Source organism: Ahaetulla prasina, chromosome 15, assembly GCF_028640845.1.
Source record: "Ahaetulla prasina isolate Xishuangbanna chromosome 15, ASM2864084v1, whole genome shotgun sequence".
Taxonomy (NCBI): Eukaryota; Metazoa; Chordata; class Lepidosauria; order Squamata; family Colubridae; genus Ahaetulla; species Ahaetulla prasina.
In genome coordinates, this window is record NC_080553.1 from 2,731,710 (window position 1) to 2,750,405 (window position 18,696).

The following is an 18,696-nucleotide window of genomic DNA, read 5'->3' on the forward strand; positions in this document are numbered from 1 at the left end:
TGCTCCAGGATCTTTGAAAGATATAGTTCAGTGGTTCTGAGATCACGTCTGCCAGTTCCTTCAGAACCTTGGGGTGTAATCCATCCGGTCCTGGTGATTTGAACTCGTCTAGGGTAGACAGGTGTTCACTTACCATTTTCTTCCCTATTTTAACTTGTGTTTCTAATCTGTTTTTGTAGTGCTGTTTTGATAGGTTGGATTGTTTTTCCTTTTGTGTAAAGACAGATGCAAAATATGAGTTAAGTAGATCTGCTTTCTCCTGTTGCTTGTCATCTTCTTGCCACTTTCTCCCAGCAATGGGCCAATTGTTTCCTTGACTTTTTTCTTGTTTTTAACATGTTGGAAGAAGCTTTTTTTATTATTTTTTACTTTTGTCGCTAGCCTTTGTTCATTGTGAGCCTTAGCTTTCCTCACTTCATCTTTACAGGCTCGGGCTATTTGCTGATATTCTGCCTTAGTTATTTGCCCCTCTTTCCACTTTTTATATTTGTCCTTTTTGTCTTTCAATTTGTCAGATAGTTCTTTATGCATCCATGCTGGTTTCTTTTGTGATCTACTATTTTTCTTCTCTGGGAGTTGAAGTCCACAAGTCTTAAAGGGACCAAGGTTGGAGACCCCTGTTCTAGTCCAAGTCCCTGCTCAAGCAGGAGACTCGGCCTAGACCAAGGGTCTGCAAACTTGGCTCTTTTAAGACTTGTGGACTTCAACCCCAGAGTTCCTCAGCCAGCACTCTAGATCAGGGTCTCCAACCTTGGTCCATTTAAGACTTGTGGACTTCAACTCCCAGAATTCCTCAGCCAGCTTTGCTTGGCAGTAACTTCTTCACCTTTTGAGGTCAGTGGCAGCCAAGGTCAGCTTGCATTCAACCTCTCTTGCTTATGAAATAAGCCAGAAATGTCCGGATTCTCTCAACACCCTGAGCCGAAAGCAATGAAAACCACATGATGGGCATAACATGATCTGTGAATCCAGCTTTCTTCTCCCTGCCCTAGGGCCACCCATGTTGTGTATCATCTGCTTTCTTCTTCCATTGGCTGTGCTACGGCTTTGGGACGCTGTTCACAGTCAGGATCAGAACAGAGCTGGAAGGGACCTTGGAGGTCTTCTAGTCCAGCCCCCGGCAGGGCCACAGTCTGAGGCTCCCGACTCCCAAGGCGGCCTCTCTCTCTCTCTCTGTCGCAGGGCTCTTGTGGCCGCGTCAGTTTGTCTTGCACGACGCCGGCGCCCGCTTGCGCCTGGAAGGATGGGGCATCGAGGCCTGGCGAGGCTTCAGCTTCGCGTTGGTTCCTCCTCGGCGCGAAGGCGCTGCGGGATGGAGCCGGCAATGTCTGCCCTGGAGACCGCAAACAACAGGCTTTCCCTTCAATCAGGGCTGACGGGGCCCCGGGAGGTCGCTGCTTGCCCGGTTTGCGGCCAAGCTTGGCCGCCAGAGGGATCCAGCAGCTCGAGGCCTGTGAGGCAAGGCCGGCCTACTCGAGGCTCCAGAAGGCCCGGCACATGGGTTGCCAAGGCAACGCGGGCGGGAGATCGATAGGTGCCGGTTCTCCATCCTCCTCCAATGGTCACGCGCGATTTCCGGATGCGCCCGCCCCTTCCGCTGGCCGGCCGCCTTCCTCCGTCCCCTGCGCGGCGGCGCCGTTGCCATGGCAGCAGAGCAGGCCGAGGCCCAGCCGCGCCGATGCCCAAGTTGCCGCTCTCGCCGGTGCCCGAGCAGGCGGGCGAGCGGCTCTCCGGAGGAGCGTCCTCTGCGTCCCTCGCTCCGAGCGCCTCCAGCTCGCGGAACTTAGAGGCAAGGAGGAAAGAGCCTCACCAGCCGATGTCGGACCTCAACTCCCATTACTCCCGAGGCTGGGGATCATGGGAATTGTAGTCCAGCGGGGACAAACTGACGGGATGGGCCGAGTCAAACTGATAAAAGAAAAAAAAGGAGGGGGGGAGGGGGAAGTACCCGGCCGGGATGGTAGACCTCGGCAGGACGCCTGCTGCGGATGAGGGCGGTTGTAGTCCAAGTAAGGCTGAAAGGCTGTGAGGAGCAGTGCCTTCTGGGGATGAGGGCAGTTGTCCAATACATCTGGTAGTCCGCGGGGAGCTTTGTCGGGGGTGGGTGGGTGGTGGTGTTGGACTAGAACAGGGGTCTCCAACCTTGGTCCCTTTAAGACTTGTGGACTTCAACTCCCAGAATTCCTCAGCCAGCTTTGCTGGGAGTTGAAGTCCACAAGTCTTAAAGGGACCAAGGTTGGAGACCCCTGAGCTACAGTAGTATTATTGCTGGCACGGCCCAGTTTGGCAGTAACTTCTTCACCTTTTGAGGCGCTGCTCTTTTCAGTGGCAGCCAAGGTCAGCTTGCATTCAACCTCTCTTGCTTATGAAATAAGCCAGAAATGTCCGGATTCTCTCAACACCCTGAGCAGAAAGCAATGAAAACCACATGATGGGCATAACATGATCTGAGAATCCAGCTTTCTTCTCCCTGCCCTAGGGCCACCCATGTTGTGTATCATCTGCTTTCTTCTTCCATTGGCTGTGCTACGGCTTTGGGACGCTGTTCACAGTCAGGATCAGAACAGAGCTGGAAGGGACCTTGGAGGTCTTCTAGTCCAGCCCTCGGCAGGGCCACAGTCTGAGGCTCCCGACTCCCAAGGCGGCCTCTCTCTCTCTCTCTCTCGCAGGGCTCTTGCGGCCGCGTCAGTTTGTCTTGCACGACGCCGGCGCCCGCTTGCGCCTGGAAGGACGGGGCATCGAGGCCTGGCGAGGCTTCAGCTTCGCGTTGGTTCCTCCTCGGCGCGAAGGCGCTGCGGGATGGAGCCGGCAATGTCTGCCCTGGAGACCGCAAACAACAGGCTTTCCCTTCAATCAGGGCTGACGGGGCCCCGGGAGGTCGCTGCTTGCCCGGTTTGCGGCCAAGCTTGGCCGCCAAAGGGATCCAGCAGCTCGAGGCCTGTGAGGCAAGGCCGGCCTACTCGAGGCTCCAGAAGGCTCGGCACATGGGTTGCCAAGGCAACGCGGGCGGGAGATCGATAGGTGCCGGTTCTCCATCCTCCTCCAATGGTCACGCGCGATTTCCGGATGCGCCCGCCCCTTCCGCTGGCCGGCCGCCTTCCTCCGTCCCCTGCGCGGTGGCGCCGTTGCCATGGCAGCAGGGCAGGCCGAGGCCCAGCCGCGCCGATGCCCAAGTTGCCGCTCTCGCCGGTGCCCGAGCAGGCGGGCGAGCGGCTCTCCGGAGGAGCGTCCTCTGCGTCCCTCGCTCCGAGCGCCTCCAGCTCGCGGAACTTAGAGGCAAGGAGGACAGAGCCCCACCAGCCGATGTCGGACCTCAAATCCCATTACTCCCGAGGCTGGGGATCATGGGAATTGTAGTCCAGCGGGGACAAACTGACGGGATGGGCCGAGTCAAACTGATAAAAGAAGAAAAAAAAAAAGGAGGGGGGGAGGGGGAAGTACCCGGCCGGGATGGTAGACCTCGGCAGGACGCCTGCTGCGGATGAGGGCGGTTGTAGTCCAAGTAAGGCTGAAAGGCTGTGAGGAGCAGTGCCTTCTGGGGATGAGGGCAGTTGTCCAATACATCTGGTAGTCCGCGGGGAGCTTTGTCGGGGGTGGGTGGGTGGTGGTGTTGGACTAGAACAGGGGTCTCCAACCTTGGTCCATTTAAGACTTGTGGACTTCAACTCCCAGAGCTTTGCTGGCTGAGGGACTCTGGGAGTTGAAGTCCACAAGTCTTAAAGGGACCAGCTTTGCTGGCTGAGGGACTCTGGGAGTTGAAGTCCACAAGTCTTAAAGGGACCAGCTTTGCTGGCTGAGGGACTCTGGGAGTTGAAGTCCACAAGTCTTAAAGGGACCAGCTTTGCTGGCTGAGGGACTCTGGGAGTTGAAGTCCACAAGTCTTAAAGGGACCAGCTTTGCTGGCTGAGGGACTCTGGGAGTTGAAGTCCACAAGTCTTAAAGGGACCAGCTTTGCTGGCTGAGGGACTCTGGGAGTTGAAGTCCACAAGTCTTAAAGGGACCAGCTTTGCTGGCTGAGGGACTCTGGGAGTTGAAGCCCACAAGTCTTAAAGGGACCAAGGTTGGAAACCCATGGACTAGATGACCTACAAGGTCCCTTCCATCTCTGTTAATCTGCCTGACTGAGCAGGGTTGGCTGGGGATGATGGTGGCTACAGTCCAAAAGAGAGAATGCTGCTTTGGGTTTTTTTTTTTTAATTGATGCAGATTGTCCTCGACCTATGACCACAATTGAGACCAAAATTTATGTTGTTAAAGTGAGAAATTTTGTTAAGTGAGTTTTGCCCCGTTTTATGATTTTTCTTTCCGATTTGTTAAGTGAATCAGTACAGTTATTAAATGAATAACCCGGTTGTTAAGTGAATCTGGCTTCCCCATTGACTTTGCCTGTCAGAAGGTCGCAAAAGGGGATCACGTGCCCCCAGGACACTGTAACCGTCATAAATATGAGCCACTTGCCAAGCATCGGAATCTTGACCCTGGAGATGCTGCAACGGTCATAAGTATGAAAAATGATCATAGAAGTTGTTAGTTGCGAAGTCGTGTCCGACCCATCGCGATCATAGAATAGAATAGAATTTATTGGCCAAGTATGATTGGATACACAAGGAATTTGTTTTGGTGCATATGCTCTCATTGTACATAAAAGAAAAAGAAAAAAAAGCCCTTCATCAAAGGTACAACATTTACAACACAAATGATGGTCATAGGTTGCAATTTCACCCTTAATGATAGCAACAAAAATTTACAATCATACACATAAGTGGAAGGAGATGGATGATGGGAACGATGAGAAGATTAATAGTAGTGCAGATTTAGTAAATAGTTTGACAGTGTTGAGGGAATTATTTGTTTAGCAGAATGATGGCCTTCAGGGGGAAAAAATGTTCTTGTGTCTAGTTGTTCTGATGTGCAATGCTCTATAGCGATGTAACTTGGAACCACCCTAAATGAGCTATTGTAAGTTGAGGATTACCTCTATTGTCATTCATATTTGATGACATAGCACCTTAGCTAGGGGGTGGCCTGGTGCCCCCAGGGTGGAAGGAGAGCACAGGGTTTCCATAAAGACACCTGTCTCCAGTCTAATTTGTGCAAATTCGTAGCAAAATAAATGTTTTTCAATAAAGATGGCCTAGCCAGTTTTAATGATGGTTTCTCCTGACAAAACAAGAACAAGGTGACCATAGAGGAGAATATTTGTAGCTCAGGCTTAAGAGGAGGGGGCCTTGGTGCTGTCTGAACTTGGTCAACCTCAAAATAAGGTTAAGAGTAAGCTCTCAGCGATCGGAACCTGGCTTGTTCCTGGCTCTGAAAAGCAGGGGGATGTGCGTGGAATTACATCGGTAGTCGAATGAAATTAAAAAGTCTGGTGTTGATCAGGATTATGATGATTAAGAATCCTGCACTGAAACGGCTGAATTAAAAAGAATACATGAGTTGTAATAATATGTAACTGTCCATAGCTCAGGAGATGCATGACAGGAAACCACAAATATAGGCAATTGGGTTTGCTAAATATGTTTTCTTTCTAAATATGCTTCTGAAATAATACTGGGCAAGCCACAATATTGCAGCAATTTCTGCTTTTTATCTATTTTTATCTATTTTCATGCAAACGGCAGTTTTCTTGCCTATGTAACCATATAAACCACATAAAGTATAAAACCATGTCGAATAGTCATTTGGAGTTCTTCCAGCTTTATAAGTTCTTCTTATACACTTTTATACAGATCTAAGTAAACATGACTCAGAATGAAATTTTGCCTCTTTGCTTGTGCCAGGCCAGGCCTAGATTTCCTGCTTGACTGGTGCAAATTTCTTAGCTTAGTATCCATTTTGGTGCTTTGTTTTTGTTGGGAGGTGAAAGCATGCTTCGGAAAGTTACTGTATTGTTTACCACTCCATGAGATAAAGTTAGTTAAAGTCACATAATTACAAAATGAGCTGCTTCTTAATCATATTATCAATAGAGAGAGGGGAACCCTTGAATATTACCAATGTAGTTGGTATATCTATTGAGAGTCTATTTTAATTTATTCTACAGCCTAAATTTTTCCCAGCCTGCTTGACAGAAACCATGTTTTTATTCAGATTTTTAAGGCTGCTGATTTTCCTGATTGGTTGCTATTCCTAGTTTGAATTTTTTCCCCCAAGGGTTTTGTTAGCTGGACCTCTGTATCATTCTTTTTTTTGGCTAGAGTTTGGTATGTTTGTATGTTTCTGTATCTTGACACGGTATTTTATCAGACTTTTTTGAGGTCCCCTGATGTATCAGAACCCATCTGCCGGGACAAAAGCGCCTGCTTCTTGGAGAAAGCATTAAACTATTCTGAAGAGGAAGCCGAGGAAGAAGAAGAATCAGAAGACGATCAAGAGGAAGAGTGGGACACAGACCTTGAAATAGAAAGTATGGATTAGACAAGTTGCCAAGCTGCTTACAATTGCCGAGGTTGGGAAACATGGAACTAGAGCCCAGGGAGACCCAAGAGCCTTTAGTTCATCTTTAACTGTGGAAGCTCCCTGGGTGACTTTGGGCCAGTCGGTCTCTCTCAGACCAACTTACATCACAAGATCGTTATGGGAAAAATAGAGTGAGCACTATGGAAGCCACCTTGAGCAATTGATATAAAGGCAGGATATACATGTGTCAAAGAGGTAAACCAATAAAGAGCTGCCAAGGATAAGTTGGCAACTAAGCAAACATCAGGTATTCCTTCCCCATCTACCTAATATAAATCTTAGACAATCTCATGAGAATTTGGCCACTCTTTAATTAACATGTGTAACCTTTCATTCTTGTAATTTTTAATTCTGAACATCTGATGCCCTGGTGCAGAATGTTAGGACCTGCAATGCTTTGAGTGGCCAACTCAACTGCAGTCTGAGCGATGAATATTATGCCTCTGAAATGAAAGCCTGGCTTCCACAAATGTGTCCATTTCTTTTTAAGCCAAGTAATGGTCGGTAGCCATTTTCAAAGCATTGTGGCTTCGGTGCAGCTCTTGTAAGTTTCAAAACAAAGACACCAAACTCTTTTGTGAATTGCTTTGAGAAAGTCATTATCCCCTCTGTACTTTTTGCGTACAAGACCTCTGAATGAGTTTCAGGCATGCCTCACTGGGGTTGGTGGTGGGACTCGGGTTGGTGCTACAGTTTTTAAAGTCATCTTGATCTTGCACTGCCAGAAACTACAGATGCCTCCTGGGTCTGGTTGTTTTACAGAAAGCCAAGGATGACCATTGCTTTCATTTCCCCCTTTGTCTTGGCCTAGACTCTACAATATGCTATGATCCTGCCGGGAAAGCCAGATACCTTGCGATCTGTCAAGCGTATGGCGTGGTTCCTATCTCTTATTTTTTACGGCATATGAAAGATTCTGAACTGACTCTGAACCATCGTGGCCTTAACCCTAAGGTAATTGCTGCCAGGTGTCCTCTTCGTTTGGTCCGGCCACTTCAGGACTTGCTTTGCACTAAGTATGAATCTCCTCACTGCCTTTAAATATTCTCTCTTCCCCCTCTCCTTTTTTCCATCTGCATTGTATTCCATTTCCATCTGGGAATACTCAAGGAACATTATGGTACCAACACTACACTGTTGCAGAAATATGTAGGTGCCTGATTAAATTTTACCTTCAAAACTAAAAATGTTCAAGGTGTCTTATGGAGGAAAAAGAGTTAAACACACCTAAAGACAATACAATTGTTAGTAGCAAAGTATAAGCCACCAATTTGGTCAATTGGATGCTACCAGAGGATGGTAGAGAAACAAAATAGACCAGTTGAAATGACAAAGTGGTAAAGAGATCCTTGCCTGGCACTGATAAGATGGCAGAGCAGGCTCAGGGGACAGAGCTGCTACCCACGAAGCCTTTTATGAGGAGAGCCAGAGGGCTGCCTGATGGAGCATGCAGAGGAGAAGAGGGGTCCAATCCTTTATTCTATATCTTTCGGCAGGCATCTGTTTCAGTCTGTGACCATTTGTCTCCCGGGAGGATGGTTCTGTACTTTAAACAAGGTCTAAAGTTACTGGGCCAGTTCCTGGCAAAGCAGCCTGCAGGGCCTTAGCCATCTCAGCTAAATGGGACTTATGGAGTCAAAAGCAGCAGGTGGCATATGGTGGAGCCCCCCCCCGCCCCCTTCCCAAGGCCTGTGCTTGATCTATATGGGAAACGAGAGGCCAGATGCGCTCCTGTGGCAGTAGAGCTTTGCTGCCCACTTCCAGGCTGCAGATCAAGAGAGGTGACCTCATTTTCTTTTCATGGCTGCTGAAATAATCCACCAGGATCTGCAGTGCATGTCACTGGGAGGTGAGCCTGAAGGCAAAGCTGGGTGCAGGGTGTCTTCATCCAGGACCTTTTCTCACACTTCATTTCCTTCTCTCTTCCTTATCACAGGTGTTGCTTGGCTGGAGGTTTAAAAAGGCCCCTCACTGATGGCTTTTCAGTTTTGGCAGAGCCTTTGGTGAAGGCCACGCCAGCTCCCTCCCAGGCCCCCAAACCTTGACCACTGCCAGAGGACTGGGCTAGATCCCAGCATTCTGCCCTCATAGCTCTTCCCTCCTCCGGCTCTTCTTTTAGGCGGTCAAGGCTCTCGCTCTTTCCCTGACCAGCAACACGTCCATTGTGAAGCTGAACCTGAGTGACAACGGGCTGGATGGAAACGGAGCAATTGCGATGGCGGAGATGTTAAAGGAAAATTGCTACATTTCAGGTGCACGTCTTCATTGGGAGATTCTGAAAATTGTTTCAGGAGGCAAAATGGAGAGCCCATGTAATCCATAGCCTTGAAGTGCATTTGGGTTGACTGTTAAACCATTGTCAGAGCCCCTCTAAAATTTCCACTTTTAAAAAACAAAGACTTACTCTTTTCATATAATGTAGCAGTAAAGCTTGAAGTTGTATTGAAACTGTTCATAAGAATGTAGACCTCTTAACTTTTACACCAGGCAACCCAAGCATAAGGATTCCTAATGAAATGGTGGCTTGTAAATGTGTTTATTTGCTTTACAACATTTCTGTGCTGCCCGCAAATAAAGACTGCCGTGTTTGTTGGGTTGAGATGAGTGTCTTTGTCCAAGGGATTCTCCACGAAACCACTTGTGGCCTTTGTCCAGCTTTCATTCCTGGTCAAAGGAGGGATTGAGGAACAAAGACATGTTGGGGGATTTTGCATGGTGAGCCAGCTAGAGACCAACCTTCTTTTCTTTCAGAACTTGATTTGTCAGAGAACAGAGTCGGGATCAAAGGGGCAGAAGCTCTGTCCACAGTGCTTCGGGAAAGTCCATTTCTTGTGACCGTGAAACTTTCAGGAAATGAATTAAACGACAGGGCAGCCAAATACCTGGTAGATGCTTTAGTGACCAATCAGAAAGTGGAGCACCTTGATCTGAGTCATAACATGCTCGGAGAACCAGCAGGTGAATGTCATAGAAATTTGGCTGTGTGGGGGAGCGCTGTGTAGCACATGTGAGAAAGACACACATCTACGTAGACATGCAGTTTGTGTGTTCATGGCCCTTTGGTTCCTAGAGCACCACATACCTTTAAAGGAATATAAATTGTTAAATTAAGGACCAGCTGTGGTTTTCATAAGCTAAGAAGTAATCATTAAGGTTTATTGTTGTTGGGGGGAAAGAATTGCTGGGCCCTGACTCCTGCCCATCTTCCCTCCCTCCCTCCCTCCCTTCCCCCTTCCCTTGTTACCTGCTGTGGCTTGGAATCTCCTTCTTTGCCTCACCCCATGAGAGGTTTTGACTTCCCACCAGCCCCACCTCTTTCTTCTCCTTATGTTTTGAAGAAGACTTTGTGATTTGATGGAGAACAGGCGGGGACAAAAGGAAGAGAGAGAGAGAGTATGCAGAAAATAGGGACGAGCTACCAAAGTTGAGAAAGCGAAAAAGAAAATTAAGGTAGGGATTAGAAAATTGGGCTCACTTAAGTTTCTGTCTGCCCTTTAAAATATGTAAAATGATATGTAAAACTAAAATTGTGTAGGAGTAATTAAAAGCAATATAAAAGGATTATCAAAATAATTTGTTTAGCATATGGCATATCACACATGGACTAGCAACATAAATTAACAAGTCAAAATAATATGAATAATAGAGAGAGAGAGAGAGACAAAGCCAGAACTTGGGAAAATAAAAAGGACACACGTATTGCTGAAAAGCATTACGATTAGCTTCTGATAAAATTTTCTGAGGGGAGTTGTCCAGAAAAAGTATAAAAAGCCAAGTCGAATCTTTGATTTGGCTTCGGTTAACTACTGACATTGTGTTCTTGGAAAAAACAAATACAAAGGAGGCTGCTAATGTTTTCTTGTAGGACATGTGGTCAACTTACAGTGTGAGATTTTCAGAGAAAATTTGGAAATGTGTCTTCCTAGTGCTGGCCAAAGTTTCCCTTATATGACAGCAAGGTCAGCCAGAAGCTGCAACCTGTTGGGGCAAAGTAAAGGTTATGACTCCTCCAAATTGGTTACAAAACCCACCAAAAACTTTCTCTTAGAAGTTCAGTCCAATTTGTGGAAATCTTAAAGTGCCTGAGGAGAATTGGGCTTCCACATCACACAGTTTGAGCAACTCTGCTGTAAACTTTGTGGTGGGAGCAGCTAGGATGACCCGAAGGAGGAGAATAAAACCTCTCCATGTCCTGAGGTTGAACACCAGAAAACCGTTTCTGGAACACTCTGGTGATTCCCACAAGCAGGTGCTCCTCAGAGTTCCTGGCTCTGTGGGAACCTCCTCTTTCCACTGCTTGCAGATCCTACTATCCTTCCCTTCTTCCTCTGTGAGCTGAAAACTCTGCTGTGGTGAGACGAATTGCTTTGCGAAAATTCAGCAGAAAAAGCCACATTAGGTTGGATGGCAATAGACTTATATAGTTTCACAGTGCTCTACAGCCTTCCCTAATGATTTACAGAGTCAGCATGTTGCCCCCAACAATCTGGGTCCTCATTTTATCACCCTGGGAAGGATGGAAGGCTGAGTCAATCTTGAGCCGATCAGGATCAAACTGCTGACAGTCGGCAGAATTAGCCTGCAATACTCATTCTCGCCACTTCTGTCTGGGGGGAGGCTGCTACTGTAAACGTGGGGTGGGATCCAAGAGGGTGTCATTCTTTTGCAGAATCTCCCACAATTTGACATTTCAGGCCTCTTTCCCATTTCTTGTGTTTCCATCTACATTGAACCAGGAGAAGCTCTTGGAGTGGCCATGGCGGAAAATGTGGGGCTGAAGGAACTCAACCTCAGCTGGAACAACTTTCGGGGCCAAGGAGCAGTGGCTGTGGCCAAAGGCTTGGCGGTAGGAAAGGGGATTTGGCTCGAGAGTTTTCCTGACGGATAAAGTTGTAAGGCATAAGATGTTATTTCACCCTTCCGTCCTCTAAAGTACAAACAAGTTTGAAATAATTTGGCCTTGCTTGGTCTAGTTTATAGTGCAGAGGTAAGCAACTGTGGCAGCTAATGGTTTTTATTGTTTTAATGGTTTTTGCTGTGTTTATTGTTTTAAAATGTTTTTAATATTTTAATTGTAATATATGTTTCTGAATTGTGAGCTGCCCAGTGGTGTTTGCCGAGATAGGTGACTCTAGAAGTCAAATGAATAAATAAACTTTTAAACCTGTGGACCAACACCCAGAATTCCTGGGAATTGAAGTCAGCAGATCTTAAACTTGCCATAGTTGCCCACTCCTAGTCTAGTGGCATCACAATATCACAGGCCACATTTCCTCCATCTCCCAGCAGAGGATAAGGGAAAGTGTGAAATGTGCAGCTGCCACCAAAAAAGCTAATACAGTCCTGGGTTGCATAGAATAGAAGGCACAGAATCAAGATCACGTGAAGTATTCGTGCCGCTTTATAAAACTCTAGTAAGGCCACACCTGGAACACTGCAACCAATTTTGGTCACCATACTGCAAAAAAGATGTTGAGACTTTGGAAAAAGTTCAGAGAAGAGCAACTAAGATGGAGACTAAAACATACGAAGAATGGCTGCAGGATTTGGGTTTGGCTAGCCTAGAGAAAAGAAGAATTAGGGGTGACATGATAGCAGTATTCCACTATATTTGAGAGGCTGCCACAAAGAAGAGGGGGGCAAATTATTCTTCGAAGCACCGGAGGGCAGGACAAGAAACAACGGTTGGAAACTAATCAAAGAGATTAGAGGGCCAGATCCTGAAGATGAAACTGAAATACTTTGGCCACCTAATGAGAAGGAAAGACTCAGTGGAGAAGAGCCTCATGCCAGAAAAGATTGAGGGCAAAAGAAGAAGGGGACGACAGAGAATGAGGTGGATGGATGGATGGATGGAGGACAGGAAGGCCTGGAAGAAAGTTATCCATGGGTTGCAATAGGCAACTAACAACAACAATCAAAGAGAGAAGCAACCTGGAATTAAGGAGAAATTTCCTAACAGTGAGGATCTTGGAGAGTGTTGGTGCTGATAAACAGACAGAATCCTACATTCCTCCTTGTTGGTCTGTGTGTGTGTGTGTGTCTGGAGACTATGATCAAAAACATCAAGAGGGTGACCCTGGTGAAGCAAGTGAAGAAGCTCTGCCTGCTATTTACATGGACCAGATAAAAAATAGGTGGAGCTTCAGTGGTATCCATCTTAATTGTTTTTGACTGTACCTTCTGGAGCATTCTGAATTCCTTTTCATTATTCCCTGGGTTTGAAAGAATAAAAGCAACATATTTAGCGGGACGTAGCTTTTGAAGCCAAGACGGTTGCCACCTAAATCGGTGGCAGCTTTAAGATGGGTGGACTTCAACCCCCAGAATTCCCCAGCCAGTGGAAGAGGTACCCTGTTTGGAAAGAACCCGCAAGCAAAGCTGGAGTGGCTGAAGGCCCGGGAACTCTGTCAGGTTGTGGCTTGTGATTAGAAGCTGTAGATGGCAAGCTCTGGTCTCCTGTGGACACTCTACCTTGGACCTTCTCCAAGCTCTGCTAACTCTCTCTTGTTCCACAGGCGAATATATTCCTTCGAGTCCTTGATCTGTCGTATAACGGCTTTGGCAACAGTGGTGCAGCTGCTCTGGGGGCAGCCCTGAAAAGCAACGATGTGCTGGAAGAACTCCACATCGGGTAAGGAGGCCTAGGTGTGTGCGTATGCCTGTGTGCCCACACTTCCTGAGTGCCGAGAGCCGTTTCTTAGTCATCTTTGGCACAAGCCAGGAAAGTGAATAGTTTCTAGGATCTCCATATTGCCATCAGGTGAGTTTCTGGCAAAGGTTGGATTTCACCTGCTAGGGGGGAGAGGAGAAACTGACGGCTCTTCTCTCCCATCTTTCCCTCTGCCCAGGCTGTCAACCAGAACAGAACAGACTTAACAAGAGTTGGAAGGAACCTTAGAGATCTTCTAGTGCAACCCCCTTCTTAAGCAAGAGACCCCATACCATTCCGGACAAGTGGCTGTCCAGCCTCCTCTTAAAAGCCTCCAGCGATGGAGCGCCCTCCACTTCTGAAGTTGTGGGTGCTCCATCATTGACACCCGCAATCAGTCTTCCTCTGGGGTAACGTTTAGGGCACTCAGGGAAAAATTGTTTGATGGGCAACATGCTAGTGTTGAGAATTAAACAAGTAGATTGCTTCCCTTTTACGCTCAGCACAGGTGCTATATGTCAGCAGGCTGAGCTGCATTTGTGGCCTCCTGCCAATCAGAGAGGGAGGGGCTGAGCCCGGTTCACCCAGCGCTGTAAGGCAAACCAAGCATTATCTCCTTGTTGCTGGGGTGATGTGTGACCCTGGTGATTGCAAACCATGGCTTAGCTTGAAATGCCGACCCAGCCAATTAAGCAACTTGGGGCTTACCATGAGACTCCATGTTCCATCTTACAGAAGAAGAATTATAAACCTGGAGTTAGCGACAAAATGCTGTTTCTTAAGAAGCCATTTTCCTTTTCTGTCTTGGTGAAATAAAATATTAAATAACCCTTTTTTAAAAAAAAAAAAAAAGGCAAAGTGCAGCATCTGAGGATAATCTCAGAAGCTAGACTAAGATTTTCTGTAACCAGAAAGTGAATTTTTGTGAACTGAGTGGTTCTTCATATTTTTTGGGAACCCCCAGTGCAGAAGCAGTGCACCATGGACTGCCGAACCTCCTTTGCGAGGGTGTCTGGAACCACCCAATGTTCCTTGGATCGGGATCAGGAGGCCCACGCACATGCATGGCGGAGCTGAACTGGGGTGACAGCTTGCATGCCCACAGAGAGGGATCTGTGTGCCACCTCTGGCATGCATGCCATAGGTTTGCCACCACATGAGCAAGAACTCATGCGATTATGGGAACAAACTGAGCGAAATGAAAATGTGGGCAGCCATTCAGCAGTGTTTTCCTCAGAAGGGAATGTTTGCTGAAGTTAGTTCCTTTCCTGCTTCCCTAATTGGGGTCTTTAGTCCCGAACCAAGCTCTAAAATGTTTAAATGTATTGAGTAAGAGGGAAGATTTGATCTTTTGTCATAGCTAGTAGATCCTGTAACATCTCTCTCTCTCTCTCTCTCTTTCTTTCTCTCTCTCTCAATTTACTTCCAATAGCAAGCTAGTTTGGGCCAGTATAGATGGGCATGAAGGAAGAGAGAAAGTGGGGGGACTTTTGAGTGCCTTCTCTCTTTATTCTCAGGAATAATCGCATTGCCTTGGAAGGGGCCCTCGCGCTGGCTTTGGGCCTGAAAGGAAACAAGAACCTGAGGACACTCAAGGTGAGCCGCTTTTGGGAAGGAGACCCCGAGATCCAAATAGCCCTGCCAGGTAGCTGACGCAGAGAGCGTGTGTGTGTCTGTTCTTTCCTGTATCCTGCAGATGTCCAGGAACCCCATCCAGAACGAAGGCTGCCTCGGGATCCTCAAAGCCATCCGAGCAAATCCTGGAGCTGCAATGGAACTTCTGGATTTTTCAGTAAGTGTTGGTCAAAGAGTGAAAAGTGGCTGTCTGAAATGATGATGCAGAAATGGCTATTGTTAAAATGGCTGGGGAACAGAACACACTTCACTGTGAGTTCCCAAAGGATGGTGATTTGTGGGCAGTGAAGTTGTGAGTGGCACACAAAGTAAAGGGAAATCCAGATAAGAAATGCTGTGTGGATGTAATGCTGGGTTGTGCTGTGAGCAGGTGAGCCTGTAGGCAGGAGGAGCAGGTGGGATAAAGGGAAGAATGAATTGGTGAGATTACTGCAACTGTGGGGCCTCTGTGGCTCAGACTGCTAATGCAGCCTATTATTAACAGCAGCTGCCTGCAATTACTGCAGGTTCTAGTTCCACCAGGCCCAAGGTTGACTCAGCCTTCCATCCTTTATAAGGTAGGTAAAATGAGGACCCAGATTGTTCGGGGCAATAAGTTGACTTTGTATATAGATATACAAATAGAATGAAGACTATTGCTAACATAGTGTAAGCCACCCTGAGTCTTCGGAGAAGGCCGGGATATAAATGCAAATAAAAAAAAACCTGCACAGAGCCATGGCTCGGAAGTAGTTTTTCATTTCTTCCGTCCAGGATGCCTGCTTGCATTCCTAATTTCCTTCTGGTCCCCCATCCGAGTATCAACCAGACCTGCCCCTGCTTTGCTTCCAAGCCTAGAGAAGGTTGCAAAGTTAAGTTAAGGTTAGGTTAATGCATTAAGGAAGGTAAAGCTGGAATACAGCAGGGCCGGGTGTGGGGAGAATAGCTCCATATGGCACAGCACCAACTGGGCCTTGGTCTGATCCAAGAAGGATCATTTTCTGTCCTTCTCAGGTAGAAGAGGCTGCAGCTGGTGCAGTCCCTGTCTTCAGGTGAACCTGCCTCACCTGGCTGCCTCCCTCCCTCCCTCCCCTGGCCAGAAGCAGCTTTGCTTTGTGGCTGTTCGTTGGGCTGCAGGGGAACCTTGTATTGTTTTAATCTGGCCTGAGACTGCGGCAGCTTCAGCTGTGACCTGCTCACTGCCCGGAATTCCTCTTTTCAGGCAATTGTGGTGAAGCAGGACTTTGTCCGGGCATGTGAGGCTGTCCAAGAACTTTTCCCAAGCCTTCTGATCCACCATGATGGAACCACTCGCTTGTTCAGAAGAAAACTTTCCAAGGTGCAGCAAGTAACTTCGCTTCTCTGGGAAACAGGCTTGGCTTCCCTTGACTAGATGCCCTAAATGCAGGCATCCCCATCCTTGGCAACTTTAAGACTTGTGGGCGTCAACTCCTAGGATTCCATGCCAGCTGAGAAATTCTAGAAGCTGAAGTCCAAAGTCTTTAAAGGTTGCCAAGGTTGGAGACCTCTGCCCTGATGCCCTGTTCCTTCCTACCACTCTCTCAGCTCAGGCAGGCCCAGCAGTGCATGGGGGTGGGGTGGGGTGGGGTGGGCTGCTAATGGTTGGGGTGGGGTGTCAGTGTAATGGCCAATGTGCCATGTTGTCAAACCACCAGCATCCCAACGCTGCACACAAAGCTAAACGGGGCAGAGCTGGCAGCACAAGGCCGCAAAGCCACTTCGGTTCTTCTGCCCAAAGCAGGAAGTCCCTGCTGAGCAGACTTTGCAGGTTTTGCAGCCCCGGAACCCATCGGCTCTTGAGGATTCCCTGACTGTCCATGCCTGCAGCATCTGGGTTTCCCGATATCCAGGGGAATCCCTTTGCGGGGAAACAATACAAAAGCCTTATGAGATATTTAGGCGACTTCAGTTACTGGCTCTGACCCCGATCCAAGGAACTTTGGGTGGTTCTAGACACCCTCGGAAAGGAGGTTCCGCAGCCCATGGTGCTCTGCTTCTGCACAGCAGCACTGGGGGTGTCCAGCCAGACCAAATATGATTTCTTCTACTAGATCAGGGTTGTCAAATTCAAGGCCAGTGGGACGGATCCAGCCCGAGGGGTGTTTAGATGTGGCCCATGGGACCGCCCTGGAAATAATGAAGGACTGGCCCGCAGTGTCTGTTAGTGAAAATGGAATTTGGGAAGGCCCTTCTGATCTTTCTTTCCAACTGCAACCCTCTGCCAATGAAAATGGAGCTTGGGAGGCCCCCACCCACCCACCCCCAAGGTCAGACACAACTCTGATGAAGCCCTCAGTGAAATCAAGTTTGATATCCCTGCCCTAGATCCTTTCCTGTCCAGATGGAGGATTCCAGCTCTGCATGCCCATCGCTGTGGTGTCTAGTTAGCAAGCCTGATTCTGACGCTTGGTAACACACCTGTTCCCAAAGAGCCTTTCTTAGTACCTGAGGCTTGGATGCAAGCCCAGTCAAGCTTCTAGCTGTAGTTGCTTTCCAAAGGCTGTAATTTGCATCAAGAACTGGAGAAATCCGAAAACAGTGTCATTGACTCCTTGATGAACTTACACAGATTAACAGAGTTGGAAGGGACCTTGTAGGTCATCTAGTCCAACCCCCATCCAAGCAGGAGACCCTACACCATTTCTGACAGATGGCAGTCCAATCTCTTCTTGAAAGCCTCCAGTAATGAAGCTCCCACAACTTCCAAAGGCAACTTCTGTTCCATGGGTTGATTGTTCTCGCTCTCCTTGTTCAGTTTCCATCCATTGTTCTTTGTCTGGACTTGTGCATCTTCTCAAATTTGCAGGTTTCCTAAAGAGATTCCTGGTGGCCCTGGAAGATCCGCCTTTTCTTGTGGACGTCCTGGATGGGAGCACCCCATGAAAGGTCTGGCAATGCTTGATAGAGGTTCAGGCCTTGTAATCCCCTCCCCACCTCCGTGCTTCTCTTTGTGCTAGAACCAGCATGTTGAGTGAAATGCTGCCTTTTCAGATGCTGAATGATTGCTGCAGGGGTCTCCTTCCAGGGATTTTGGTACCCTGCTCCTAGCAATAGGAGGGAATCCATTGGCAGGAGAGGTGGCAAGCAGTCCTAGCAATTTTCCCTTCGAGGCAAAACCCTCCAGTAATTGTCCAAGCCAACCTCAATTGAGGCTAACAGGAAGCTGATAAAAATCTGGGAAGGAACTTTGGATGCATTTATTCCCTCTCATTCTACAGAGTTTGGGAACTGCTCTACTAGCCAAAACTCTGTCCCGGTACTTTTAGCCAAATTGTTCTGTGTGCCATCAACCTTTCCTCTTGCACAATCTGCGCAAACGTTTCCAGTTGCCAGGAACGTACAGCAGGCTTCCGGGCTGGACATCATCCCAGGGGAAGTAATCCCACCCCCCACACCTCAGGCAGCCCAGTCCTGATGGCCAGAGGAGGTGAAGGTGACCTCACCCCTGCTGGACAGCTTCTGCTTGGGGAGGCCATCCATAATCCCCCCCTCCCCCCATGTTAAGGGATCTTCACAAGGCTCTAGTGAAATTCAGGGGTGGATTGGCTGAGGGGGTCCAGGGCCACAGTTTTCCGGGTGCATGTGGTCAGCTCCAAGCCATATTGAAGGGTGGGGCTGAGAGAAAGCTGAAGGCAGCAAGGGTTGAGGAAAGAAGAAGGGTACCCTCGCCCCCCAAAAAACGTGTGGGTCAAATAGTGGATTACTTCCATGCTGTTTGCTCGATATGGGGCCATTTGTAGTAAATAATGTATCTCACTCCAGCTCTCTTTATTTGTTTTATTTTTGTAAACTTCAGTTTTGCCAATCTTGTCAGAGAAATATTGTATTGTTGCTAAGTTTGATGTATTCTGCCCTGAATCACTTTGTGTGCAAGATGGGCAGCCAGATAAAGTTAATAAATAAATAAATCTAAATCTATACACCCCTAAAACTCTGGTGTCTGTAAC

The 18,696-nt window shown here is 47.8% G+C and overlaps 1 protein-coding gene across 2 annotated transcripts; it reads left to right on the forward strand.

Annotated features, from left to right (window-relative positions):
• The first annotated feature begins 3,087 nt into the window (after positions 1 to 3,087).
• Positions 3,088 to 18,667, forward strand: LRRC74B (leucine rich repeat containing 74B). 2 transcript variants are annotated; one of them, XM_058157988.1, is made up of 11 exons: positions 3,088 to 3,276; positions 6,250 to 6,409; positions 7,274 to 7,416; positions 8,582 to 8,714; positions 9,214 to 9,420; positions 11,202 to 11,308; positions 12,981 to 13,096; positions 14,632 to 14,710; positions 14,811 to 14,906; positions 15,951 to 16,067; positions 17,556 to 18,667. In XM_058157988.1, exons 1-11 carry the CDS (start codon positions 3,166 to 3,168, stop codon positions 17,562 to 17,564), a joined length of 1,278 nt encoding a protein of 425 aa, XP_058013971.1. In that variant the 5' UTR covers positions 3,088 to 3,165; the 3' UTR covers positions 17,565 to 18,667. The 2 variants fall into 2 exon arrangements, with proteins under 2 accessions (XP_058013971.1, XP_058013970.1); XM_058157987.1 differs by having other exon boundaries at positions 3,089 to 3,276; positions 11,199 to 11,308.
• Positions 18,668 to 18,696: the final 29 nt, after the last annotated feature.